The 14,190-nt window shown below is 44.3% G+C and overlaps 1 protein-coding gene across 5 annotated transcripts in view; it reads right to left on the bottom strand.

The window, feature by feature from the left end:
• AKT3 (AKT serine/threonine kinase 3) overlaps window positions 1-14,190 on the bottom strand; it is a 307,964-nt gene that overhangs the window by 3,838 nt on the left and 289,936 nt on the right. For all 5 annotated transcript variants that reach the window (XM_072732864.1, XM_072732865.1, XM_072732866.1 and 2 more), the window contains one exon: window positions 5,908-6,010. In XM_072732864.1, the coding sequence (XP_072588965.1) occupies window positions 5,908-6,010 (103 nt within the window). The remainder of the gene's footprint in view (window positions 1-5,907; window positions 6,011-14,190) is intronic.

Here is a 14,190-nt window from a genome sequence, read left to right as displayed (position 1 = left end):
GTGAAATCAAGCTTTGTATGCATCCTTGATCTGACACTGTTGACATTATTTACTCTCCATCTCATACCTGCCTTTGGTCACCATTCCCAGGTTCCCTAAGATGCAACATAATTTTTTTTTTTTAAGATTTTATTTATTTATGTGAGACGTAGAGAGAGGGGGGAGAGAGAAAGAAAGTGCGTGCACACAAGCAGGGGAAGGGCAGAGGGAGAAGTAGACTCCCTGCTGAGCAGGGAGCCTGACACGGGACTGGGACTTGCTCCCAGGACCTTGATATCATGACCTGAGCCAAAGGTAGACACTTCACTGCCTGAGCCACCCAGGTGTCCTGTAAGATGCAACTTTAAACCAGACTGAAGAGAGTAAGACAAAGAGGGTGAGATGTCAGCATCTAACACTAGCTCTGCAGGAAACCAAAAGTAGGCAGAGACATGAAGGCCTGGAAGGAAGCCGCTTTCACTTGGGCTGCCCCTTTCACCTTCCCTGCCTTCCTGTATTTGAAAGATCTCAGATGATCCCCATCCCGAAGCCCTTCTTGTAATGTTCCTAGTGATTAAAGTCCTGCACGGCCAGGAAGCTCTTCCTTGTATGTGGTCACATATTTGGTCACCCTGGCCATACCATCTCCTGTGTACCTGCTCCAGGCACTGGGCCAAGTCCGGCCACCCTCAGGGCTCCCCATCTATGCAGGAGGTGCCTACGAAGCCTCTCCTGCTTTCCTCCAGTTGTATGGGGTCAGATGCTGTCCCACGGGGGAAGCACCAGAAGAGGGGTTCAAACACCTAACCTTTTCCTCAAGCAAAATAATTCTACTTCCTCAGATCCCTATAGGGAGCACAGTGTCAATTCTTTAAACTTTCTAGCCTCTCCAGGAGCATGGATGTCACATCAGCACACAGGCCTTTGTATGGGGGGCACCAACCCTATCACACAAGGATAATACTCTATACTCCCTGAGGACATGCATTCCTCTGGAGAGCAAATGTTTGCACTCTTTTCTCACTGTCCTTCTCTTCAGTATTCTATTCTGAATACAGAAGATTCTAGAAATGGGGTCAAGCTGCTAACCAAAATTTGTGGCCCCGAATGTACTAGAAAATATCACTGGATTAGGTGGGAACCAATCCATGAAGAGGATTTGGGAATCCCTGCTCCGTGTAGACCACTGATCTCTGCCTCCTTATCAAATACTGGTTAGGTTCCCAAGCAAACCACATGCATCACTCAGATCAAATACCTTCCACAGTATTTTTGGCTGCACGAAAGGCAGTATGCACTTTCTGGTGTTGAGTCACAAAGAATAAAAACTAGAGAAAAGGCAGCTGAAAGCTTCATGTTCACATTCTGACATATGCCAATCACATTTCAAAGAAACAGTTTCCCCACTAACAGCTTTGTTTGGCTGCATGTTTCTGCGCAGTGAATGTGCACAGGGCCCCCAGACTGCCCGTGTGGGAGGCTGGGGCCCACATAGCCCTGGCTCCCTGGGTGGCCCCAGGCCTGGCCCTGGTCAGCAGGCCTTTCACATTCCACGGGAGGCACCGGGCTTCCAGTCCAAGGAGGAGCATCTAGTGCTCTAGGCTGCACGTCAGCTGAGAATTAAGAGAGTCTTCATTCTGTCACTCTGGTAACAAACAAATCACGTTTCCAAACATAAAGAAATCTCAACCTCACAGATGAGCAAGCAAGAGCCCACACCCTGAGGTTCTTTAAAGCCTGATTACACCACTCGCTTCGGCTTCCTCCTGCTCAGTCACAGCAAGGGGCCAGTATCTGATCCTGTTGGGGGGGTGCCCTGTGCCCACAGGTGGGGGGCTGTGGAGGGAGGGGCAGCAAACTGCCCCAGTCAGAGACTGTCACACCCCCCAACAGCTACAAACGTGTTCCTGCGATGCTGATGACATACAGGAGCCATGCTAAAAACACAAGACACGTCTGAAACCAGAAAGCAGGGATCGACTCCCCATCCCAAATCAGAATCCACGGCCCAAGGAGCCTAATTTCCTTACAGTGTTCAGCAAATGTAATTACATGCATTCAGAGCTACTCGATCTCAAAGAAATCCTCTTTTCTCGTAAGAGGAAGGCAGAGGACCATTAAGGGACAGAATGCAAGACGACACATTCCAAAATCTGTTCAATTAACACCAGGGAGAACAATCTGGCATGTGACCGCAGCTGTTTGTAGGCAAGAAACACTTGGCCGTCTAACTGCTGATTTGTCCTAAAAAGTAACTCTACTCTGTCCTAAAAGCCAGGTGGCAAGTGGGAAAACAGCAGTCACTAAGAGTACCACGGAGGGCTCTGATGAACAAACCTTCATGCTCTAGCGGCTGCAGGGCCACTCGCCAGCAACACCCCTCAAAGCTGCGAGAAGATTTTGTTACAAGTAATCATAGGCTGAGGTTTCCTTGAATCCCCTTTGATCTACCTCTTGAGGAGATCTAGGATCCTTCCAGCGACCATCCCACTGAAGACCTGGCCCCTGTGCCCGGGGCAACCCAGGAGCTACAGCTCTCCAACCTTGCCCAAGGCACCCCTAGGGGTGGGTGGGTGGGGGGGGTCCTTCCAGGTGCTGTCACCTGCTCCCCCTGCCGAGGCCCTGAGCCGGGAAATCCAACAGACGTAGGGTGCTGCTGCTGGACTCGAGTTTCCGGGGTCAGGTGCCTGCAACAGCCACAGGTTCACAGGCTTCCACAGCAGGTGGATTCTGGAACCCATGATGTGAGGGACTCCAATGTGTGAGCCTCCTGCTGATCCCTGTCTCAGTCCAGAACCCGGAGTCACTGGGCATATAGAGTGCTCCCTGAGTCTACAATGATGTAGAGTCTCTCAAGAACAGCCTGCTGTTAGTGATGAAACATTCTATCATGATGTGCCATTCTTTTACTGATAGAGAAGCTGAAACGCCAGGTTCAGGTGATATTCTAGAAACCCTGCTGGGTGACTTAAGACACTTTCAACATCTCTGTCTCATTTTATAAGTTCTGGAAACAAAGCCACAGTGTGCCTGTTAATGACATATTCTCAGGGGGACAAGTGCTGTGGGAGTCTGGAGTGAGGGGAAGGCAGGCAAGGTGACCCTTGAAGGGATCTGGATCTTGACAGCCAGGGCTCTGGAATCCAGTGAGTCCTGACGGCCAGGGCAGCAGACACTGCAGAGCTTTAGACTGAACTCATCCATAGTTACGGACGTGGGTGCTGCTCTACCGGTATCTATCAGTTGTCCCCTGACCCCAGATTTGCACCCACCCTCATCTGTAGGGTGTTCGTCATTCTGGACTCAGCCTCACGCTTCAGGCAGTGTGTCCAGAACAAAGAATGCTCCAGACTGGTTCACCCGGCACTTCAATAAAACCAAAACTAGGGTTCTTCGAAGCTGTCCAACTCCGGGTACTTTCTCAGGGGGATGGCTTCCCAGGCACAGCTAGGTCTCGGGGACACTACCCAGCCTTGCACCCCCTTTCCAGGGAGGGAGTGGCAGGGCCAGGTGTGACATAGTCACTCCACCGGGCTCTCTTCACCTCTTCAGCTCCTTTTCCTTGAGATTCAGCCTCTAGGCTCTCTTCCACATGAGGATGGGACTCCTACCCTTCTCAAGCAACTACGCGCTCTGGCTCTGCATTTGTGGAGCCTTCCTATCCCTGTGACTCCAGAGACCACATGTTTAGGTGTCTTAAACGACTCCACAAATGTCATAGCTCTACTACCAAAGAGAGCAGCCTCCAAGAGGCCGAGGCTGAGGGACCTTACCCTCTCAGTGCCACTGTGGCGTCATGCAGGGAGGGAAGTCGAAGCACAAAATCCCGGCAAGAGTGCCATCTGTAAAGACTGGGCCTCCTCCCGGCCGGGAAACCACAGGCCCTTGCCATAACGTGTTTATTCCTTCGCTTCCTACATATTTGCTGACTACCGACGCCAGGCCAGATACCCAGCAAGGAGCTGGGGCCAGCAGCGAATGGGAAAGCAAGCCCCTCTCCTCAGGGTTATGGCCTCTGAGTTGCACAGACAGTAAACAAAGAAACAAACACGTTAACCAGAAGATCAGCAAGTTGTCAATGTACAGAATCAAGGGGTGGGGGAGGCGTTGGCCAATGGGCTGCACAGTTCTTTAGATGCTGGGAGGTTAAAGAAAGCTCTCTGGCGAAGTGACATTTAAGCTGAGATCTGAGGGAGTAAGAGCTGTTCATGCAAATGTCAGGGAAAAGAGCACCACAGGCAGAGACAATGGGCGACACGCATCCCGAGGCAAGGCAAGGCACGGCGCCTTCAAGGGGTGGCCCATCACAGGTGGGGTAGGGGGGTGGGGTGCATGGCAAGGTGGAGCAGGAGCAGGGACCTGACAGGGCTGTGCACTTCAGTGTGAGCAGTTTGGATTGAGAGTGCAGAGTTTGAGCCACTGGAGGCTGGTGGGCAGGGGAATGGTGGGGTCTGATTACAGTTAAGGTCCTATCCCAGTGATGAGGCCGAGCAAATGCTCTTAAGTGGAAAGCCTCAGGGGCCATTCCAACACCTCCCTGGTCTGCCTTGCACTTGAGACAATGAGACCCCCCACAGTCTACCTGGGGCCAGGGGAGACTGTGCAGAGGCCTGAGCCCCCTGTAGCCCTGAGCTACTTGCCCGCCAATCTACAGGCTTTCCAACACTGTCTTCTACTCTGATGGATGCTAAAATATCAGCAATGGCACACAACACAGCATGGGGGCCCATCGTCCCACTGGGGATACGCCATGAGCAGCTCTTCCACGTTAACAGTTCACAGCTTGGCCATGTTGGGGAATCCCACCCCAGCTACTGCTGATGCTAACTGTGCGACCTGGGAAGCTCAGTGTCTCTCTGGGTTTCAATTTCTTCTCTTCCAAAATGAAAGTTAAGAGGTCCTTAACTTCTGGAAAGTCTAAGGAAAGAAAAGTGCACACATGCGGACATAATCATATTTCTCATCTCGGTGCGTTCACGGGCCTTTGCTGTCAGGCCACGGGTTGAAAACTCTAGACCAGGATGGCTCCTGGTTTGTCTTTCCACATCCAATCAGGTGACTGTATCCGTGGTTGGAAGGACATCGTGAGTCAACCTTCCCTCTTGTGGATACTCGCTGTGTACACCAGTACTTCTAGCTACTCTGGAAGTACTGGTGTACTTCGACAAAGGGGAGAAGGGAGAAGAAAAGTAGGAGGGGATCTAAAGAAAAGAAAAAAAGAGCTAACACAATGGGATTGGGAGCCAAAAGATGTATGACCTGAAGGAATCTTTGGCTTTCCAAATATGACCCTGAAAATTGATTTTATCCTCATTGCTAAGCTAATGATAACAGATTCATAGTTCTCTATCAGTACGAGAGTGTTTATTAGTTAAATCTGATACCTTATTTAGGATATTTATCGAACACTAGTATACGTGGAACAAAAGTGGTACATGAATGTACTGTTTTAATAGACATGTAATTTAATTTATATGTTTCAACAAATTACTGGCACACTATGTCTTCACAAATATTATTAAGACAAAGCTAAATTTTAAAAAAGGGTGATTCAATTTAATGTAATTTTTAAAAACTATTAAGTAAGCACGAGACCAGAAGGGGGCACGTGGGTAAACTGTAGGGCAAACACGGGAAGAGTCAGTTTCTGGTCCTTCTGGCTGATGGTGGAAGAATGTATTAGAACAGTAAGGAAGGGCTATGTTGTCTACAAGCTAGTCTGTAATTCCCAGTCTACAATTTTTCTTACTCCCCAAAACTTCTCTCTCAGCTACCTGTCTCTGACCCCTCCACATTCCTAACTCCATATTCTTAAGTGGAACGGAGTAAGCCACTGTGGAATTTGATATTGAAAAGATCCAACCAAAAAAGTGGCTGTTGTCTTCTGTTCTATCAGAATATTATCAACAGCCCATTCAATTTACTTACACTTTTCAGGTGGTGTTATTGTAATAGTCTGCGCTGTAAATTCTTCATCGAAATATCTGGTATCTGTCTCAGATGTTACTTGAGGCTTAAAAGGAGGTACAAGCTGCAAGCAGAACAAAGAAAGTACTGTTAACAGATTTCAGTTTAGGAAAATTCATTTCTAGGATAAAATTAGAGAGCAAATAATGAACTCAGCAGTGCCAGAGACCAGACCGCTGAGTCATTGCGTACAGGAGACATGGCGTTTGGCTTCCCAGTCAACAGTCTGAGCACAGAACAGGAGGTACTTGGTTGTTCTGTATAAAATTTGAGGGATTATGTGAAATAGAACAAATGAGAACCAAAGAATAGGGTGGAAAGAGGATACTGCAAAGTCCTAATTTCCCCCCAATCACACACATACACACAAAGCATGTGGATGCAAACCCTGGTGACAAAATGTAGGCTCTCCCCCATGCAGTGAAAGCATGACTCATCCCATCTTCCTTCCTGACGCCTGGTCCAACAGTTTATTATGAAGAACACAACTTAATGATAGTTATTCTCTAGGTCACAAAGTGCTGGACTTGAAAAGAACCACACCCGCTTACTTGAGATGGGCATTAATGCCTGCCCTGCTCTGGGACAGGGGTCTTGGGAGCCCCTGAAGCCACAGGTGAACATTTTGTCCCAAGGCTGCATCTAATTCTCAAAGGGGACTAGGATCCAAAAGAGGGTCAGAGTAACTGCTCTGAGGACTGAACAGGGCTGGACGCATTTGCCTCAGAGTTGTACCCGGCATGGGGGTACGGGGCAGGGGATGTCTGGGGCTGCTGAAAGCCACAGAAGCCCAAGCCTCTGTGACCTTCACTAGCAGGGATGAGCAGAAGCAGGGATGGGACTCCTAGATCTCATGGCTCTGGCCAGAGAGTCTATGGTTCAATGTTCACAGAGGGGGTCCTGTCCCAGGGCCTGGCGTCCCAGTCCATGCTCTCATGAGTACCCTGCTGACCAGGAGATGCTGCTTGTAGAAAGAAACTCCCAAGCAGACAGAAATACAGAAAACAGAGAGACAGAAATCTGTATGTTTTATAAAAATTTTACTGAAACAAACAGAAACACACAACTGGCTTTGGCTCAATACATTTTCCCACTCTTGTCACCAAATTTATGTTAAATAATAAGGCAAAAATCTTTACATTATTCTCTAGACAGACTATGTTTTAAAAAACCAGGGAGTGAGCAGAAGGAAAAGCATGTTTTAGAATAAAGGACCATGCATCTCGGTTTATGGCACATGTAACAAGGCATTTTTTAATCTCTGGGCCTCTTATCATCCTTTCTTTCTGCCCAAGGACACAGCTCTTCTAAAGTCTCTGTTAGGAGCAGGCACTTTTTTGGGGGATGACCCTATTTAGGGTCCACTTCTGATGGGCAGTGGCTTCAACAAAACAACATGGCTCTCCTTCCACTCCCCTGATCTCACCTGGGCCAAGCTCCTGTCCTGTGGACCCTGCTCTGTGACACTGCCTGGGCCATGCAAACATTCACTCTGCTGATGGCAATCTTCCCTCTTCCACTCAAGACACAAGGGCATGCATTTCACGTGTGCCACACACAAGCATACAAGAACAGCAAAGGTGATCAGGACCAGACAACTTGGGGATTTCCTCTTTGGAAACAGAGAGGTCACTGGTTCTACCTACAGGAGACTGGAGGCTGGGGTCCCCATCCTACAAATGCCCCCCAAATGGTTCTTCCTCATCCTTCTGGTCAAAACTTCACCACAAGAAATGTTTTTTTTTTTTTTTTTTTTTTTTTTTTTTAGCAGAGGTGGGCTTCTGGGCATGTGGAGTAGGCTGTGCTTACCTCTGCCCACTCGTCCCATCTGCTTCCTTCTGAGGGCAAAACCAGAAATCTGCCTCAGGTTTGGGGGAAAGGTGCTAACCTTTAAGTGAGAGAGAGTAGCTGACACTCAACAAAAGCTGGAATAGATCTTGAAAGTTTCCAGTGGTTACAGGGGGCTTAAGCTAGCCTCTGTTCAGGAGCCCCCATGCACCAGAAGGCTTCCCTGACCCCACTCTCCGACAGTCACCCTCCCGCCACCTCTCATCCTCACTTTGCCTCCCTTTACCTTCACAGGAGTTTCAACATCTGACTCAACACACCTACATGTGCACACACAGACATGCGCAAAACATACATATATTTGTTCCTTGCTACCACCATTATACCTTCTTCCAACAAAACCTAAGCTCTGTGATGGTGAGGACTTATAAGAACAGTTTTACTGAGGTATGACTGATATGCAACAAACTGTACATGCTAAGAGTGTACAATTTGACACATTTTGACATATGTATACACCCATGAAACCATCACCCAAACCAGGATGGTGAAGTGTCTGTTTTCTCATGAGCCTATTGTGGGCTGTCCTCCCTCCTATGCCCTGGCAGGCAACGCCTGACATGTTTTCTGCCACGATGGATCTGTTTGTATTTTCTGGATTTTTATGTACATGGAATCATATAGCATGTATCCTTTGATTTTTGGTATTTAGCATGATTACTTTAACGTCCATCCCTGTCACTTCAAGTGTCACTGGCTCACCCACTGTATTGCTGGGGAACACTCCATACAGGTGTGCCACCATCTGTTTATCCATGACCTGTCAACGGACACCTGGGTTGCCTCTAGTTTGGGGCTATTGCAAATAAAGCTGCTAGGACTCTTGGGTGTCCCAAGTCTTTGAACAGAGATGAGATTTCATTTATTTTGGACAAATACCAAGGAGTGGACTGGCTGGATCACATGCTAGATGTACACTGAACTGTTTAAGAAGCTGCCAGACTGTTTCCCAAGGCAGTCACTTCATTTGACATTACTACCACCGTGTACAAAATTTCCAGTCGCTCCATGATCTTGCCAGTGCTGGTTTGGTCAGTCTTTTCACTAACAGACATTCCAGTGTGTGTTGGTGTTTCACTATGGGTGGAATTTACATTTCCCTAATGAATAATCATCTTTTTTGTTGAGTTCACTTCTTTGGTGAAGGGTCAGTTCAAATATTTGCCTATCTTTTTTTTTGGTCAATTAGTTTCAAGAGTTCTTTACATAATATGCACGCAGGTCTTTAATCAGATTTGTGATGTGCAACTGTTCTACCAGTCTGTGGCTTTTCCTTTCATTCTCTTGACAGTGCCTTCTGAAGAACACACATTCTTAATTACACATAGTCTGATTTATCAGTTTTTCTTTATGGGTCATGTACTGCCTTCATCTACAGAATTTCTGCATAACCTAACACCACAAAGGTTTTTCTCCTGTGTCTTCTTCCAGAAGCCTCTACACTTAAGGGCTGTGATCAGTTTTGAGATAACTTTGGATATGCTGCAAATTAAAAAAAAAAAACAAAACAAAAAAAATGGGATTTCCAATTGTTTCATCACAATTTATTGAACTGAACTATCTTTGCACTTCTATTTTAAGTCAATCATACATAAGGGTCTAGATTTTTAGGTTATTTGTGGGTAAATAAAAGATGTTATCTGTCCAGGGGCCACCTTGGTGGCTCAGTTGGTTAAGTGTCCAATTCTGGATTTTGGCTCAGGTCATGATCTCGGGGTTGGACTGAGCCTTGCTTCGGACTCCACACTCAGTGGGGAGTCTGCTTAAGATTCTCTCCCTCTGCCTCAACCTGCACGTGTGTGTGCGTACACTATCAAATAAATAAAATTTTTAAAAGATTTTACTTATTCATGAAAGACACAGAGAGGCAGAGACACAGGCAGAGGGAGAAGCAGGCTCCCCATGGAGAGCCGGGTATGGGACTCGATCCCAGGACCCCAGAATCATGCCCTGAGCCAAAGGCAGATGCTCAACCCCTGAGCCACCCAGGTGTCCCCAAATGAATCTTTTTTTTTTTAAAGATGGGGGTGCCTGAGTGGCTCAGTCAGTTAAACGTCTGCCTTCAGCTCAGGTCATGATCTCAGGGTCCTGGGGTCAAGCCCCATGTCAGGCTCCCTGCTTATTAGCAGGGAGTCTGTTTCTCCCTCTCCCTCTGCACTCCCCCTGCTTATGCCTGCTCTCTTTCTCTCAAATAAATAAATAAATAAAATCTAAAAAAAAAAAAAAAAATAGATGCCACCAGTCCATAACAAGCTGTCCTGATTACTGTAACTTACTCTTAAAATTGGGTGGTGCAGGTTCTCCAACTTTGTTTTCTGTCAAAGTTGTTTTGGCTACCCTAACTTCCTGGCATTCCATTCCATATGAATTCTAGAATCAGCCTAACAATTTCTACAAAATAGCCTGTTGGCATCTTGATTAGGATTGTGTTCAATTATGTATTCATTTTGAGAGAACTATCATCTAAAAAATATTGAGTCTTCTAAATCATGAACACATTAGATCTCTCCATTGCTTTACGCTGTCTTTAATTTCTCTACAATATTTTTTAGTTTTCAGTGTGAAGGCCTTTCACATCTTTTCTCCATCCCTAAGTACTTCATATTTCTGTTGCTATCATAAGTGATATTCTTATTCATCTCTATTTTGGATTGTCTGTTGCTGCTGTATAAATTATTTTTGTGTGGTGTAATCTTTTACATATTTACTTTGTATCAAATAACTAATGGGTTAAACTTTCTTAGTTTTTTTTGTAGATTCCATCTGATTTTCTATAGATAACCACATTGTCCATGAAAAGACAGATTTACTTCTTTCTTTCCAATCTGATACATTTACTTTCATTTTCTTGCCTTACTGCATTGGCCAGAACCTCCAGTACAATGTTGAATAGCAAACGTCTTCACCTTATAAAATCACTCAGTCTTTCCACAGTAGGATGTTAGTGGTAAGTTTTCCCCAGATGTCCTTTATCAGGGTAGAGATGTTTCCCATTTCTAGTTTAGGGGGAGTCTTTTTGTTTGCTTGCTTTTGTTTAAATCAGATGGGTGTTGGATTTTCTTGAATGCTTTTCTGCATCCAATGAGATAACCATGTATATTTATTATTGATATGATAAATCATAATGATTGACTTTTGAATATTAAACCAATATTGCATTTCTAGAATCAACCCCACTTGTTAATGATGTGCTTTCCTTGTATTTATTGATTTACTTTGCTAAAATTATGTGAAGTATTTTTACATATATGTCAATTAAGGAAATTAGTCTCTAGTTTTCTTGTATTATCTTTGCTTGATTTGGTATCAGGTTAAGTGAGCCTCATAGAATGAAATGGACATACTGCTTTTATCTTCAATTCTCTGTGTAGAACCAATACTATTCTTCATTTAAATGTTTGGGAAAAGTCACTGGTGAAGCCATAGGAGTCTTTTTTGTGAGAAACATTTTAACTACAAATATAATTTCTTTAACACATACCAGGCTACTCATGATATCTAGTTCTTCTTGGTAATTTGCATTTTTCTTTCTTTCTTTCTTTCTTTTTTTTAATTTGCATTTTTCTTTCTTTCTTTCTTTCTTTTTTTTAATTTGCATTTTTCAAGGGATTTGTCCATTCAGCAAGATTGTTGACTTTTTTTTTTTAAGATTTTATTTATTTATTCATGAGAGACAGAGAGAGAGAGAGAGAGAGAGAGGCAGATACACAGGGAGAGGGAGAAGCAGGCTCCATGTAAGGAGCCCAATGTGGGACTCAATCCCAGATCCTGGGATCACACCCTGAGCCAAAGGCAGATGCTCAACCACTGAGCCACCCAGGCGTCTCAGATTGTTGACTTTATGGGCATGAAGATTTTCATACTATTTCCTATTATCCACTTAATATCCATAAAATCTGTAGCGACATTACCCCTCTCATTCGTGATATTAATAACTTGTCTTCTTGCTTTTCTGTTCACTTTGGTTAGAAATTTATCAATTTTGTTAATCTTCTCAAAGAACCACCTTTCATCAATTTTCTCGATAATTTTACAGTTTTTATTTCACTGACTGCTGCCCCAATCTTTATTAATTCCTTTCTTCTGTTTACATTGACTTTAAATCATTCTTCTTTTTCCAGTTTCTCAGGATGGAAGATAAGGTCACTGATCTCAGATCTTTCTTCATTTTGAATATTGTCCTCTGGTACCACCCATCGCCCTTGAAGTATTACATTAGCTGTATCCCACAGAAAAACATGTTTTATTTTCATTTTTAGGCAGTCCAAAACACTTTCTACTTTCCCTTTTGATTTTTTTCTTTGACCCATGGATTATTTAAAATTGTACTTAGTTTCCAAATACTTGAAGAGTTTCCTTGTATTTATTATTTGACTTGCTAAAATTATGCAAAGTATAATTTTATATATAACTATATATACTATTATATATTATATAATATAAATGTTATATTTACATATAATATATATCTTTGTTTTGATTTCTAATTTTATTCCTTTTTCATTCAAAAGAACATGCTTTAAATTATTTGAATCCTTCAAAATCTACAGAGTTGTTTAGCTCAAAATATGGTATAACATGGCAAATGTTCCGTGTGATCTTGAGAAGAATGAATGTTCTTCTGTTGTCGGGTAGTGTTCTATAAATGTCAACTAAACTACTAATGTCTTCTATAACCTTAATGACTTTCTCTCTGTTTCTTCTATCAGTTACTTAGAGATAGGCATTGACATATCAAACTATAATGTGGATTTGTCTATATTTTCTTGCATTCCTATTATGTAGCCCTACCCTTTAAGAAATGAGGACACTTGGTAAAATGACTTGCTAAAGATGATACAAGCAGCAACAAGAGTAGCCAACCCTCCACCTCTAAATCCCAAGCTCTCTCTAGTGTGGTGCCTGGACAGACATGGTGTGAAAATGCTTTTGCTTTTGAGTGCTTCTCCAGGCATAAGTCAAAGTCAAGCCATGCATGCTGGGGGCATATTTTCTCTCCTCAACTCACACATAGAAGCAGAGGACAACACAGTAAAGTATAAAAATCTAACAGGGAAGCTAGAACCCTAATTATGTACATGGGGAAAAGTGTGAGAGAGAACATGCAAAGAACTGCCACAGGTCCCAAAAGAGGTGCTACCACACACCATCCTGGGTATGCCTAGCCACGGGTTTTCCCAGAGCATACATTCACTTTAAACAACACATTTCAAATATTCATACTTATGGGCTGCATTGTGCCTCCTCCCTCAAATCCACATTATTGGGAGTCCTAACCCCCCAGTGACTATATCAGCAGAGAGGGTCTTTTAAAAAGTGATTACATTAAAACAAGGTGTTACTGTGGGCCTTAGTCCAACCTGACAGATGTCCTTGTAAGAAGAGGAAATACGGACACACAGAGAGACTCCAGATGCTCGATGCTCACACACATGGAGGAAAGGCCATGTGAGGAGGAATAGATAAGGTGGCCATCCATAAGCCAAGCAGAGGCTTCAGAAGAAACCAGACTTGCCAGTACCTTGATCCTGAATGTCCAGTTCCCAGAACCATGGGGAAACAAATTTCTGTTAAGTTGCACCAGACTGTGGTGCTATGTAATGTTAATTTTCTATTTTGCCTTTAAACCAGTATCATCTTAATTTTCCCTCGCTTGCTCTGGACATCTCTCTCAAAACACTCCTGTACCAACTGACACACTGCAGACTCTCATTTAGGAATGTACAAGTACTGGCAGAGTCAGAAGCACGCAACTGGAAATCTCAGCTACCTTTATATGTTAACTCAATGGATGCCATTAACTGTGAATCTGACAATGAATGCATTAAACCTTGAATGTATCTGTCTTTAAAAGCTCGTTGGTTTTCAGGAAATGTAGTTCCAGACGATGTAAACAGGAAGATCACAGTGCTGGGTTCAGGACTTCCAGTTTACCGAAGAGGCATTTATAGGATTGTGTTTCCTTGTGCAGCCTCAAGACCACAGAGTGGTAGCAACAATGCAGCCCCTGAAATCCTTCCATGCTGACCCTCTACCAGATTTGACATGGTACCCAGTCACTCTGTGTTTCTTCATAGTGTAAGTGAAAGAACAGAGAAAACATGCCCCTGAACTTGTTCAAGTAGGTCACAGTCCCCATTCGTGGTGTGGCTACAATGACCGCAGAGGAATATGGACACAAAGTCTCTGAGGGTCAGTCTTCCCCCAACCTTCCTCAGCAACAAATCAATTGTTATTGTCCGGTCTCTATGTTCTTCTGTTTTCAGTGTTGGTGTTCTAAAAAAATAGCAGGGCTTGAAACTTATAGGGAAAGCTGATACAGACAGTGACTACAGAACCTTAATGGTCATCCTGTTTGAATGTCCACCACTCTAATATGGATCAAAAAGCCTGGGA

This window comes from Vulpes vulpes, chromosome 13, assembly GCF_048418805.1.
Source record: "Vulpes vulpes isolate BD-2025 chromosome 13, VulVul3, whole genome shotgun sequence".
NCBI lineage: Eukaryota > Metazoa > Chordata > Mammalia > Carnivora > Canidae > Vulpes > Vulpes vulpes.
Note: the sequence above shows the minus strand (reverse complement) of the source record. Positions and strands in the feature narration are given on the sequence as shown.